This window comes from Falco rusticolus, chromosome 12 (genome assembly GCF_015220075.1).
Source record: "Falco rusticolus isolate bFalRus1 chromosome 12, bFalRus1.pri, whole genome shotgun sequence".
Taxonomy (NCBI): domain Eukaryota; kingdom Metazoa; phylum Chordata; class Aves; order Falconiformes; family Falconidae; genus Falco; species Falco rusticolus.
The window spans coordinates 17123311-17138348 of NC_051198.1; the positions used below are offsets into that span (position 1 = coordinate 17123311).

General features: G+C 41.9%; 1 protein-coding gene across 10 annotated transcripts in view; it reads right to left on the minus strand.

The window, feature by feature from the left end:
• The window catches only part of EPAS1 (endothelial PAS domain protein 1), a 115647-nt gene that overhangs the window by 21246 nt on the left and 79363 nt on the right, over positions 1 to 15038 (minus strand). For 4 of the 10 annotated variants that reach the window (XM_037405556.1, XM_037405558.1, XM_037405559.1 and 1 more), the window contains exons 2-7: positions 14488 to 14678; positions 3873 to 4024; positions 3183 to 3267; positions 2801 to 2863; positions 2576 to 2694; positions 2266 to 2468 (exon numbers count right to left, since the gene is read on the minus strand). In XM_037405556.1, coding sequence (XP_037261453.1) covers positions 2266 to 2468; positions 2576 to 2694; positions 2801 to 2863; positions 3183 to 3267; positions 3873 to 4024; positions 14488 to 14678 — 813 coding nt within the window. Of the gene's footprint in view, positions 1 to 2265; positions 2469 to 2575; positions 2695 to 2800; positions 2864 to 3182; positions 3268 to 3872; positions 4025 to 7374; positions 7489 to 14487; positions 14679 to 15038 lie in introns of those variants that run through there. The other 6 variants (XM_037405549.1, XM_037405553.1, XM_037405554.1 and 3 more) reach the window with 4 other exon arrangements.

The following is a 15038-nucleotide window of genomic DNA, read 5'->3' on the forward strand; positions in this document are numbered from 1 at the left end:
GCTCCCTGGAAGAAGACTTATCCCCACCAGATGAACTCCAAAGGGGATACTCAGATTGCTGCAGAAGCCTGGTAGAGGAGGCACGCTGCTTTCAGTGATATCAGCCCTGAACTGGAAAGACACAGTCTCTTACAGAGAAATGAGCTGTGTCAGCCCTGCTGTGTCGCTGCAGACAGGCCAGAGCACATTGAAAAGGGTTTAGGCATCTGACTGGCACATGCTGCTTTTCCTCCTCTGCTCCTCAGCCTGGATTTACATTCTTGGCACAAGCTGCTCCTTCAATGCAATTTGTCTAGCAGCACCAAATTTGATAAGAACAGCCGAGTGTTTTGCATTTTTATGTGTCTAGTGATGTGTCGCCTGTTGGAGTGAAATCAGCATCCCTCTGGGTGGAAAGTGAGAGCCAGGAGGATCTGCTGGGAAGAACCTGAAAGGTTTGTGACATCTCTTCCTTCTCTGGCCTGGCTGGCTTTTTAAAGCTTTATCATAGTCTCAGTAAAACATGAATGGAGTATCCAACCAAAACTATCTAGTGAAAGATGTGCCGTTTTGTTGCCTGGTTCAAAAAACCACCAAAACCAAATGCCAAAACAAAACAACCATGAAATTCCCTACAAGTTAAATCCTCCAGAGGAAGCTGCTGTATTTCACTGCCACGTGAAAAGTTTCCCTGTAAATCAATTCCCACTATTTAAGACAGGGCATAATATGTCATTCTTTTTAAAATACGCATGTGTGTCTTTAATGGGATAGTAACAGTTCCTTTAATTCTCATTTATAATTTCTTATGCATTAAGTCTGGCAGAGACACGTGAATGCTGCAATACAGCAAAATCCTCTGTTACTCTCCTCCACCTGGCCACTGAATGGCCCCACTAATTCCAAGGCACATTGCTTTTAATAATGAGTCACTACCATATTGTTGCTTCCCTCCTCAGCAGCAAAATCCTATTGGTATCTTAATATTTTTATCCTGAAAGTCTTAACATGGAAAAAAAAAGAAGTCTGTTTTACTGTGGTTACATCAGAGGACATTTCCAGTTACAGCACACTTGCTGCAAAATTCTCAGAGAGGTCAGAAGAAGGTCAGTCACAAGTTTCACACTTGTAATCTCACTTTCATCCACAGCTGCTAACACTGCTAGTTTATACGGTTGCTTCATCACATTGTTTAAAATAATAATCTTGCATAATACAAGTTTAAAAAAAAAACACTGAAGGATGAAAAAAAAACCCACCCAACATCTCAATCCTGTGACTTTTTGCATAAAATGTGAGCATACCTATATACCACTGACAGCCCCTCAGCAATTACGAGCTCCTCTGAATTTCAGGAGACCAGTTTCATTAGACAGAAAACTTCATATTAAATTCAGGGGTGACCTCATAAATGAAAAAAAAACCAACCCAAAACGCAACACCTAACACCAAATGCACAGTAGTACAGACAGAGCTTTCTGGGGAGATGGGGAACAGGAAGACACTTCATGGGAAGGGATCTCTGGCTTACTTGCAAGCAGGGAAAATGGCTATCACAAAATGTAGACAGGGAAAAGAGGCAGGTGGTATGAAATGCCATGGAGACCCAGGGGAAATCAGACAGGTGGAGACTAGGGGGATCTCCACTTTTTCCACTCAAGAGGGAAGTGTGGGGAGTGGAGGACACAGCTCCTTGCCTGACTCAGTATCTTCCCCTCCCATTCATTTCACCACTAAAAGTGGCAGATAGATAACCAGCAAAGGTGTTTACTTTTCACTGAGCAAGAGCCTAGAACCCCGTTTCATTGCTGCAGATGCTCTGGATGCCTTAGCAATTCTTAGTTAATCTAAAGCATAAAGTAATTCCCAACTAACTGATAATACCATCCTGGGCAAACCAACTGTAAAACAGTCCTTGACTAAGGTCCATAAGGCATGGCATTTGAGATATTTTCTAAAAAATGAGAGCAGAAACCCTGCGTACTCCGATTCAGATTGTTAAAACCCAAGAAGACAATGCTTATGGCTCTAAGTGGCCTCATCTTCTGCCACTGAACTTTAATTCCTCACACGGCAGGAGGAGGAAACACAGCAGGAGTACCATTTTGCCTGAATCGAGATTTGATGTGGATTAGGTGAGCCACTGAACAGCAGCCTTGGTAACAGACTGTACTTCCTTCTAGTCCTTGCTTACCAGGTCCCACGCAGGAGGACATTTGGAGGGACTGCTTGTTTCATTCAAGAAGATAGAAACACCTATGAAAAGGAAAAATCAGTGGAGTTTACCTGTCGTCACAGTAGGTAAATTTCATGTCCATGCTATGGCGACTCAGGAAGGTCTTGCTGTCCAGGGGGATATCGATGTTTGAAGGATGCTGAATAGGCTCGCACATTATTATAAGGCAGGTGAGAAGAGGCTCTTTATACCCACACAGAGTGTGAGGAGGACAGGTGTTGTACACTTTAACTTGTCCAGTGCAGTGCAAAACCTGAAATAATGATTTTTTGAATGAGAAACAAACTTAAAATGTAATTTCTGTACATGCCAAAATGTCTTGTGAAACCAAACCCGCTTGTTATGGCTCAAATATGGTACCTTCCACGTGGCAGACTTGAGGTTAACAGTTCTGCCTCTGTTGGTAACAGTGCATTTCATCCTCATGAAGAAGTCACGCTCAGTTGACGTGTCTTTGCTTTTCTTTCCAAAGCCTGGACCTGTAAAAGGACAGTGGCAAATGAGTTTTCTCAGTTTTGATTCTTGGTTTCTTCTACTTACAAGCATGAAGGATTCAACAGAAATAATAATCATCCAATAATTTACCTGCAGAGACCATCAAAGATGCATGGACCATTGAAGAGCAGTTTGTAGAGCTCAGACCTAAAACTTTAAGTGGAACTTAAATAGGACTTTGTGCATTCAAACCTATATTTTAGCTTGCAGCACATAAATCTTTGCAAAGTGCTACAAGTGAAAACGTTATGTCTGTCTTGATGAAAGTAAAACATTAAACGAACAGTTCTTAGTCTTATTATATTTAAGCGATTATTTGGGAAAACAAATCTGCAAAGCATTGAATAACAGTTAATGATTACTCTAAGAATGAAAATTCCCTTTACCCTGACTAACAGATCTCTACTGCTAGCTAATTACTTCATGTGGTTATTTAAAAAGCAAACAGTGACTCTTTTATTGTCATTATTACCATTTTTCAGACTCAGATTCTCTCGAATTTCTTCATGGTCACATGGATGAGTGAAGTCAAAAATGCTGTGTCCAGTTAATTCCACCTGTGCAGAAGTAAGAACTACACTTAGCCAAATAAAAGCAACTGATAGCAGTTATTTGTTTTTAAATACCACCTATTCAGATGAAACTGGTCACGTTCAAAGTGCATTGACAGGATGCCCACAGACACAAGTCCCGTGACCCTCTCTTTGTCTAGCCTATGCATAACTTACTATTTTCTCCCAAGAACAATTCCCTAGTTTTGGATTTGCACAGTGCAGTTAACAGTCAACACCAATGGTTATTTTCAACACAGAAGGAAAAAAAATAAAAATCCACAAAGCTGAAAAGGGTGGACCTAAAAGAAAAGCTCTGTCACCTCTGTCCCATAGTCTAAGGCACAAGCTGAATAAAAGCCTTTTCTCCTCTCTACAGTAATACCTAGGAAGGCAAGTTTGCAGTCCCCGAAGACACTACGACTTTGATAAAAAGGCAGAGGGAAAAGCCCCCACTGTGGTCTGGTGTGCAGGGTGCCTGCCTGAGAAATAAGACATTTTATTTCCAGTCTTTTTCGCAGTGACAGGCAGCTGTTTTTCTGCATTTGGGCATAGGATTCGTTTCTAGGAATTGTGTTACAGAGACGGGAAAGTGTTAGGGAACAAGTTACCTGGGTAAGACCCATGTATTTGTTGACATTCTCTGACAAAAAGATCATGTCTCCATCCTGTGTCACCACGGCAATAAATCCCTCCAAAGCTTTCAGGTACAAGTTGTCCATCTGCTGGTCTGCCTCTAGTTCATTCTCAGTGTCAGCACATACTGAGAAAAAAAGAAAAAAAAGCCTATGAAGTCTCCAGCACCCTACCCAGCCTTTTTCAACACAAGCGCATCCAGTTACAAGGCAACAAAGTATTTCTCTGCTGTTAGAATTTGCTTTCCACAAACCCCTTCTGCTGGGGCCTTCTAAACAGTGTATGAAAGAGATGTGCTTGTCACTAGAAAGGCATTTTCTAAACTTTTTGGCAAATGCAACAGGCCCTCTATTCACCCCTAGCCTGTGTCTGCCAGACATGTTTTTAGTACATAACACCTATATAATACCTAGAAACTGAAGCACATCTTCTTTGTGCCTATTCTTTTGGCCACACACAACCTTTGTACCTCCTAGCAGGCACAAGGTATAGGGCAAAACTTACAGAAGGTGAGTAAATCTGGGCATTCCTAACAAACATCTAACAAAAGACTCTCCCATCAGGTCAGGTTCTCTACGAAGTTCAAGTACTGCTCCTACGGAGTGTGCCTCCTGTGTGGACCCCTGCACTCCGTATGGAAACGTCTGTTAACACCGCCTTTAGTAGAAAAAGGAGAAAACCACTCCCTTGAAGTCCTTTCGGAGAATCTCTCACCCCATAAAACTCAATATTCCTGGGAAAACCAGATCCATCCCACCGATACCTGCTTTTCCATCTGCAGCCATCAGAACTCCCTATGCACCACGCCACCCGACTGTCACACTTCACCACCCAGCGACATTCCTCCTGTCCCCAAGGAGGAGAGCCTCAGGCCCCACTTACACCTACACCTCGTGTGTTTGCCTATGCAGATTCATGAACCCAGTGCACCTATCCGTTTTCGGGAAAGATGTGTCACTGTTGTCCTGAAATCTTAAAGATTGTGCTAGAATATTTATTAAAGCTTTTTTTTTTTTTTTTTTTTTTTTGTTACAAGGTTTCCTGTTGCTTTCTGCCTGTGCTCTGGAGACAATTGATGGCATTGCTGTGCCCTCTTGTTGTGTGTGCTCTGTGTTGCTCATCTCCTGCGACGGGAAGCAGTAAGCAAGCAAAGTCACAAGCAGGGAGGAAGGGGGAGATGCTGCTCCTCCTGATGCCAGTCACCCACGTGCCCACTCAGCACTCCTGCCTTCCCTTCTACACTTCGAAGTATGTTTCAGCTCCACGAATAAGCCGCCTGCAGGAGAGGATTTGTAGATGTCTAGTATCAAAAAATTTCTGTGTAGGAGCTGGCCCATTAATTTCTTGACGTGTTTTATGTGAAACTTCTGGGATTACTTTTTTACAAAACTATTTGCAGATATTGCATCTGTTCTGTGTACCTCAGACATGCTGTGGAGAGCTTATCTTTACAGTTTTGTCAGTTAGCCTGCACATTTGTGATCAGTCACTGCAAATACACATAGTGGTAAGGCTCTGAATTCGGGGGCCGAAAGCAAAAGAACAAACGTAAAACCCCATTATTGTCTCAGCATAAAGAATAACCAACTGCAGCTGTGCACTGCTGAAGATACCAAGCTGTGGTTAAGTCCCATCTAGATCAAAGGTGCTTCATAGCCTGAAGCAGCAAGGATGATGTGAGAGGAGCTGCAGCGATGCTCTCTGTGCCCCTCCCTGGCAGCACAAGAGGGCTCCAGGCTGGACCCACCACTGATTTTGCTGGCCAGAGGCTCTGGCTGCAATTGCATCAGCTTTATTCACAAAAATAGTGGGACTCAGCTGCTGCTCTTTGTTGGTTTAATGTTGCAATTTCAGCATACAGTTTTTGTTCTCTAGTACACATACTGTTAGCAGTTGAGAAAAGTATTTATTTTTTTTGTTCTTTTCCTCCCTGAAACAGCCCATTCGTCATTTCCCTTCACGTTTCTTGTCGAAATACTCATTTTGGAAGTCTAGAAGCAGGAATGGGGTATTGCTTTGTAAAACATTATTGGAAGTGGTTTGGGTTTGGTATTTTTTTGGATAGGGAAGAGGCTGAGCCAAACTAATCCGGTTGTTACTTTGAAGTATTAATGAGTGATGATTAAAGCATGGGTTTGATCTATATACCTCCTGCAAGTGCATCTGGTAGTGCCTAAGGATGGTCAGCGAGCAAATGCAGAGGGATGAGCATTTGCAATGCAGAGCCCACCAAGCCACTGTTTGGAACAGATGAGTGGTTACCAAAACGATGCTGGCTGCTGCATCCTCCCCCTGCTCAACATCCCTCCCTGGCAGCAGCCCATTACCTACCCTGCCAACAGTGGAACAGACTGGGCTCCAGAGCCACTGGGAGCTCTTTGTTTATCATCCTTTGCCTATCAAGGCGAACGTTTGGTAGCAGGGAAGAGAAGACACCTTCTGATGACCAGCACAGGCTGGGGATTTATCATTTGGTGTCCCTGCACTACAGTTCTAACTACACAGACAGGGGCCAGTTCCTCCTCGATACAAAGCAACTGAATTCAGGAAATTACATCACAGCTAGCATTTAAAATACAGAAAATACACAATAATATATTTGAATAGTACGCACTTTGACCATAATGACATTTAGGGAAGGGGAAAAAAAAGAAAAAAGAAAAAAAAGAGGTAAGTGACCATCTGCTCCCAAGCTTGTTTCTGCTGTGTAAAGAATGTCAAGGGTCTTTTTTTACTTTTCCGGAAGCAAACAAATGGTTTATTCAGCAGGGATCATGGCTATAGCCCAAGACAATCAGCCAAGTGTGGGTTCAGAGAAAAAAAATGACTTTTCAGCTCTAACCCCAGACCCTCCTTTCCATTTTTTTTTCCCAGCTCATTAAGTTTGCATTAACAAAACATGACCATTCAAAGGCAGGAAGGCTATTCAAAGCATTTGTATTCTTAAATGCCTCCAACAGCGAAAGACAAACACTTTACTTGTATTATCAGATGATTAAGTTTGCTTTTCCATGTATATAAATTATATTACTTATACAAGCACTAGAGAGGACATAGGATCACTCACATCAGGGCTGCAGGCTCAAACCATTAACGTCCTAGCTGAGCACAGCACTTAAAGATATAGTCTGCTTTAAAGCACGTGGTTACAGGGGTTTGTGGGATCACAGTTCAGCTTTTTTTTGTTAAAATTACCTTTGTCCAGCTGGAGGGAAGAGGGTTTGTGCTGCTGTACACCCCCGCTCACACAACCCAAAGGCATGACCAAGGTGTTTTGCAGACACCCTCCAGCTTCCCTGGTAAAGTGATTAACCCCGCTGCATCCCCTCCTTCCCCCTGTGCAGCCCGGCCGCAGCAGCAAGGGGAGCAGGCAGATACCTGTGGTACTTAATAGGCATGCTCACATTTCAAAGACCCAGCAGCTCTATCAAGGGAACTGTAGGCACTATCAGGCACGTGAAGGCAAGTAACAAGTACCTCCATGGGCCACTCACTGTGCTGCTGTTGCCCATCTATTTGCCTGTCCCCATGAGCATCCACCGGCAGCATGATGCAGCAAAGGCACTCAGGTCTCCTGCTGGGTCCAGGTCTCTGCAAAAACACAGTCCCAGAAGGTGTCATCTGTGTTAAACCCCTGAAGCTTATTAGCTACCTGAAGATCCTTAGTCTGCAGCAAAGAAATACTCTGGGCATCTCTGTGGTGGCCTGAGTATGCCTTGTATCAGGTAACAGTATAATTATAGCAATATAAATAATAAATAGCAGTCCCTCATATGGCTGCAGTTACAGCATTGTAGCTTGTTCCCTCTCTCCTGTGAAAATCACTAGCTACACAGAGGATATACACACACATTAGGAGACTGATACATCAGAAACAATTCAGTTACTGCCAGTAGCAAAAATCTGGTTTGCTTTAGGAAGAGTCTATTTTGCAGAAGAAAAAAAAATAAAGGCATGGTTACTGCAAGCTGCTCCCAGAAATCCCTATTGTCTTCCATTTTGCTTTAAATTTGCTTCATTAGTTTACCTTGGGGCTGGAGTGGAGCATTAGCCTAGGAAAATTCAGCTTCAGATGGAAAACATTTGGGAAAGCTGGGACTAAATGGACATGGGATGTTAGCACAAGGAGGTGGGGGTTTGGTTTCTAGTAGGTCTGAGGTCACTTTATCTGGGTAGCAGCACCCCATGTAGACTTGCCAGAATGTTCCAGATCTTACCCTGATTTTTAGGGGTATGGTGGGTTTTTTGTGTTTTGTTTTTTGGTGGTTATTTTTGTTTGTTTGGTTGGTTTTTTGGTGGGTTTTTTTGTTGTTGGTTTTTTTTTGTGTGTGTGTGTGTCAGCATTGCTTTTCAAAATAGCTGCTAACTAAATTTTGAAAAAAGGATGCATTTCCTGGTTTTTTTCCAACAACTTTTTCAGTCTTTCCTCCACTAATGAGAGTATCTCAGTTCAGGCACCACGACAGTATAGCAGAGTGGACTGCAAATATGACAGTTTAACTATAAATTAATAACACATTCAGCAGAATGAAGTGCTATAATATTACTGTTCATACTAGAGTTAGATTTATGGATCCTAGCCAAGATTGTGCTCATGTAGCACTGGCAAGGCTATAAAGGAGGGAGAATCCCTGCCTAGGTGAAATCAGGAGATGCTGAAACACGTCAGAGAGCCTCGGAAAAGTGAGTGTCCTCCCTGTCAGAGCTATAGCAGAACCAGGAACACAGCAACCGTGTCCCATGTCCCCATTTGATGGGGCATCCACTGTTCATATTGGCCCAAGGCAGTATTTCTTAGTCTGCATCAAATTTTGATACAGTATTGGTAGGTATTTTTTAATCAGCTCTACTTTGAAAAAAAATTTTAACCACCAAAGTAGAATTTATTCATCAATGAGAAACTTTGAACTATAATGGCAAATGCTTATTGCAGTGTTTATGATAACCTTTTATGCTAAAAATAGGTCTTGTAAACAAGCTTTGATTAATTCCCACTGTCAGGATGTGCTCTGTTCCCAAGTTTAAGAACACTTTTTCCGTAAATGCTTGCTCATTTCCTTCAGTCCAACCTCTTGGAACGAGTCTGAAGGCTCAAAAATCAGGCTCTCCTTACAAGAAATAACTGCTCAGGTATAAACAACCTCCTAGCAAACAGCCTGTACTCCTCTCAACACCTTTGATCTGACTCAGAGGCGCCTTTTTGGTCAGTTCAGAGGTAGAGTGTGCTAAAAAGGGTTTCTACTGGAGGCCACATTGTCACCTCCACAGAATTTTCACGGCTTTGTCACTCATCCTTGGTCCTACAAGTAGCAGAAAGTTCCTTGGATATTGTGCATAAGAGACACCAGGCTATAGCTGCCACTTCAGAAGAGGGTTGTAAAAACTGCCTGACTCTGGTATGCAAGTTAGGGAAGATCTAACATCAGTTCCATCCTGCATCAGAGAGAGCAGCTTTGAGACAGACGTCTCTTCCTGGTTTCTTGTTTTCCATCAAAGGAAAGTGACTGATTCCCTCCCCCCACCTTTTTCTTTTCTTCTGTCTTGACAGAGCAGTACATCCTGTTCAAGGGGATATTTTCAATGTGCTCAATAAAAGCTTTCAATTTAGATACATCAAGAAAAAGCCACTCTTAAATCTGAAGCTTCCTGAAGGACTCTTATCTCCAAGCGCACAAGCAACTCTGATAAAGAAAACGCTCATGTTAGTGTTGTCTTGGTTGCAGAGTTTGTATCTAGCTGAATCATTCAGATGCTGCTCGGGTCCTGCAGTCATTGGTGTTGAATGGCAGGACACAGCACCCCATCAGAGCTGGCGTCCTGTGGGACCTTGTGGCTCACCTTCCCAGAACAGGGACATCACTTCAAGCGGCTGCAGCACTCGGCACCCAGCTCCACTCTCATTTCTAGCAGCATGGTTGGCACAAAACTATTTTCCCAATTAAATAAAAGCAAACAAGCAGACATGCTATTTTTAAGGCACTGTTTTATGCCACAATGGTCTGAGATTAGATGCAGCTTGTCCAGACATTCAAAAACAATGCCCATATCACTTCTCCCTGCAGTTTGTCCTCTCCCTTAAAAGCCTAGAGAAAAGCTATTTTTTCCCTTCTGCTCCCTGCTGGCTTTCCGGCTTTCTTGTCTCCCTCCCTTGAAACAACTTCACACTGGCTTCCTTGTGGCCTCCCTTCTCCCAAACAACTTCCCGTCTGCTTCCCTGTTCCCTCCCCATCTCTGCTGCTGTCTGCCTGCACAGGAGCAACTCCCATCCAGTTTCCTTTGCTGGATCTCTGCACAGAAAAGACACCCGGGTGGCCACACGATTGGGATGGAATTAAAGAAAGCTCATAAAATTGTGTTTGCCTGATTAGCCTGACTAAAGAGTCTGTAGTCCTGGCACCCAGAAACTCACAGGTACTAAAGAGTTCTGTAAGGCCTTTAGCACCAGTGTGGTCCAAATAAACACTTAAAATTATTTGCACCACATGCGAATGCCTACACAGGCTTCCTAAAATGGATTCTTTTCCTCATATTCAGACTAAAAGAGACTATCTGAGGCAGCCTTAGCAACTATCACGATGTCAGCTGTTAACCAAGACAGCCATTGTTTAGCAAAACACAGTTATTTCTCTTTTGCAGTCTACTAACCCCCCCAAAGCATTCGGCTGATTTACCAGCTAAACTAGAGAATAATAAGAGAAAAGTACCGCTATCAATTTTTCTGACTATACTAGAGGACATGAGATCCCAAATCCAAAAGCTCCACTACCGATAAGCATCATGCTATTTTCAGCAGCAGCTTTATGGGATCAAAACCATTACTTGAAATAAACAAAGATCAGTTCTAAATTTATCCCAAACATTTGAATGTGATGAGGGCAAAAATGTATTATGCCAACAGAATTAGGAGACATCTTGAAAAATATTTAAGATGATCATAATTAAATGATATTTCTACTTCGCATTCCAATTATACCAGGTACTGTTCTGTGCACAACATGGAAACAGTATTATAAAGCTATTGTTTCAGGTTGCTTCCTGTGATACTAATCTCAATCAGGCCGTCAGACGAACAGCCTGCATTTCTAAATGTTAAAGGCTTCCTCTCCAACATTCCCACACAGAATTGCCTACTGTGAAAATCAAAGGGAAATGTGTTACTAAGTAAAGCAGCAACTTTTAAAAAGCAAAACCTGGTATTTTTTACCCTTTTGAACTCTGAGATATACAACCAGCTATTTCCTATTATGATAGGATACAAGGGCCAAGCTTGGGCCCTGCAGTGCCTGCAGGAGACGTGCACCCTGCGATCCAGAAGCCAGGATTTTCGGAGGCACGTAGCAGGAGAGCTCTCAATGAGGGCTCAGATTCATGGGCATTGCCATTCACCTGCTGGAAGAATGTGGGCATAGATTTCCCTAGGTCTTGGCTTCCCGACAGATAAATAATCATTATGCAGACACAGCTAGTAAAACAGCCCACGTTACACAAGTGAGAAGCCCTATTCCGAGTCAGGGAATAATAGGAAGGGGCATGAGACACTCTGCCAGTGGACTGAGGCTGGCAGTTTGCCTGTGGCAGTCTCTGAAATCCCATCTGGAGCATCAGTTTACAGAAAGATGAGGATGCAGTCCTGGGAAGGGCCTTGCTCTGTCTGCTCCAGGCAAAATTGCCGTGAAACGAAGAGATGTTTTCATGTTTGAGAATTGTGGCCACAAACAGTAATATGAAATAAAATATGGTGTACCAGTAGGTTTTGATAGAATCAATAATAAACAAGAAAAACGCTAATCAAGCAGCAGCTTTTCCTGTGCTATCTTTTGATGCATTTTCCAAAGTGCACTGCAAGCTTACTTTAGTGACACTGTGTGCGTATATATCTCTATAAATGCAGTAAGTTATTTTAATGTCCTAATTAATGACAGAACAAATACTCCCACTTAACTCCAGTTTACACTAAGTGTGTCTAGCCTAAATAGTGTAAACTGGAGTTAAGTGGCAATATTTATATCTAGCCCAAATAATCAAAACTATTTCCGTGAAGACAACAAAGCAAAGAGAGGGTCTGTGGGGTGGGGCTGGCATTTGCTTCTCATCCACATTGCAGTCCCCCACCTCCCCATTTCCCCGTTCACCTGTCAACGGCACAGTAACGCCTGTGCTCCCTGTCAGTCAAATCAGGCTCCTCAAATGCAACACTGAATTAAGGACCAAATTCCAGTCTGCTAAACATGCACGTGAAATGGGGGCAGTTTTGCTTGGAGCTCTGAAAGGGTCCAGAGCAAAAGTGAGAATGAGTGTGGACAGGCATCACACAAGCCTGGGTTCCATTTTGCTCCACACTCTCATCAAAACGTGACGAGCAGCAAACCGCTTCATCTCTGGACCTAAAGCCGTACCAAAACCCTATTGCTTTGAATCAAATTGGATGGCCTTCTAGTGAAAGCTGTTGTCCTTATAAAGACTGACAATCAAAGATATAAAATTTAAATTAAATGTTAGCTATAGTCAGAAGAACAGAAGTAGCAGAATAGGTTTTTTTGGCTTGAGTTCTCTCATTTCAATGTATTCTCATTACCAGAAAATAACGCCCAACTCTTCCAGAAAATCAGTCCCTTTAAAGTACTGTAAGTTCAGTTCCTCAGAATAGAAGTGTTGAAGATTTTGAAACCCTTATCTACATCTCCAGTGTTTAAAGATGCAGCCATGGACGATTCTGCATTTGACTATCAACACAAATTTTAATGAGAGGACTTACTCTAAGGTAATATTTAGACTGGGGAAGTACATCAGATTTAAGGCTAAGCAAATAACTAACATAGAGAAACCCTGAAATATTAAATCACAGCCTCTTCCTACTGTAACATTTCATTTCCAGATTCCTTTCTAACTGCTGAGTACTGGCAGTACTTCAAGAAAATGTAAATCAGCTACACAATCACATTGTTTTTCCAACACACTCACAGCAAAATCATGTATGTATGAATATTATGCACATATATCGAGTGGCCATCACTATCAGATGTTATGAGCTTAAGCCTTAACACCACAGAAGCACTAAGACAAATGTTTTATCTGTAGATTTTTTTCCCTTATCAGGAAACATAGATGTATTTGAAGAGTTTGCTTTAATCTTAGCAGTTTCCAGGTGAGCAAAAGTATTTTTTCCAATGACAGCATCAAACTATTTCATGTCAAGTTTCACAGACACATTATTTATGTTATCTGTTACAGCCCTTCAGGAGTTTGCTTCTCCTACGCTGTGCCAGTCTTTAGTTCATGCCTTATAAATATTTGAAAAGCTGAAGCTGTGTCTAACAATTGGCCTGGTGTATGGCACATCTAAGAACATTTATCTACTTCTGAAACTTCTTCGAGTATTAATTACAAAATCAGAGATTATTTCCAAACACTCTTCAGCAAATAAACTTTACTTTTCACAGACATTAAAACCACATTCTATATGCTAAGATGAAAATACCCACGTTTTATACAGTAGTCTTAGCAGAAGCCGAAAAAGCTACAAAAATTCCAGAGCACACAGAAGCAGAGTTGAATCCGTCATATCTTTGAGACTGACCATCAACCAACTAACAGCGTGCTCATCCACAAAATGAGATACTTCCTAATAACATTTATTAAAGTAATTGTTATGGTATGACTCAGTATTCTGAAGCAAGGAAGTGCAATCGTGACCTTATTGGGAGTTTTGCCATTAATGAAGGACAAGATGAAATTTCGGGTTTACCTTTCACAAACAATGCAGGCATTGTTTTGTTAACGTATTCTTGACACTTATAGGTCACCATGTGAAAGTTCCCCCAGAAACATCAGTTGTTTTCATTGATCTTACAGGCTACTCAAACCACAGATTTCCACAGAGGTGATTATTCAAATACAGGTGCAAAATAAGAATGCTGTGAATTTTACCAGTTTTCACAGGCTATGAAAACGGTACTGGTTCACATTTCATACGAGTCCAACATGAGCAAGGTTCTGATTACATAGAATCCATTCGTGTCAAGTATTTAAGAGTTGTTTGCTTTAGCTGTCTTAGTCTACCTCATCATACACAATCCACCTACTGCTCATTGCCACCTTGTAGCACGATTAAGCCTTTCAAACGAAGCAGTGGGCCTTCAGAACTTCCAGCTCTCTTTTGAATGTGCTGGCACAAACGTACTTGCCACACCAAATCAAAATTCACTTGTTTCAGCATGGAAGCTTAAGGCATATGTTTGAATTCTGATTAAACTCTTAAAAGCTTAAAATCTTGTAACACAGAGCTCAATAAACTACATTCAAAGGTTTTGAGTGTTGGGGTTTTTTTAGAGAGACAAAACTGCACCAGTTGTGATTTTGGTAATGAAGACCTTATATGACTAATACCACTCCGATTTTCTAACCCAATCAAAATATACATAATTCTGATGAAAAAAACCCACACCAACCTATCTTTAAATTTAATTGTATTCTCATAACACAAGCAGTTGTGTCCCGTTCTCACTTTAGGAGGCTGCATTCAGAGAACATGTACAATCTTACCAAGCTGCTGTCAACTAGCACTGGCAAATTATTTTAGCCAGATCTTACCTGAAGACAGAAGCTTGTGAGTGCGTAGGAAACTGATTGCCAGGCGCATGATGGATGCCTTGTCCAGGTGGGAACTGATGTTGTGGGGCAGAGGCAGCTCATGTGCCAGTTCATAGAAAACTTCAGTCTCTTTGCTTCTTCTGCATCTTGCTGCATCTCTTGATTTTTCCTTCCTCCGTTCAGAACTGCTCCTGATAGAGAAGAGAAAGGAAAAAGCAAATTCAAATGCAATTCACAACTTGAGAGGCATTTACAAGAGTAATTCTTCTCGGTAATGAATCCATTCTGTCAACTGGTTTAAATCAATTGACCAGACTTTAATATCTCTTTGCTTCTTTTATAAAGGGAATTATGAGAGGACTACCACAGCTGGAAAGGGCTCATTTCTATACAAGTCCATCTTTAGACCCTCTGAATCCTGGCTGCATGCAACAGGATCAAGATCTGTCTTAGGTGAGAGAATTGAAATGAAATAGCAAACCTGGGATTCAGGAAATGCTAAAAATAAAGCTCAATCTCAATTCATTTACTTAAAAAATACTCTGGGATTC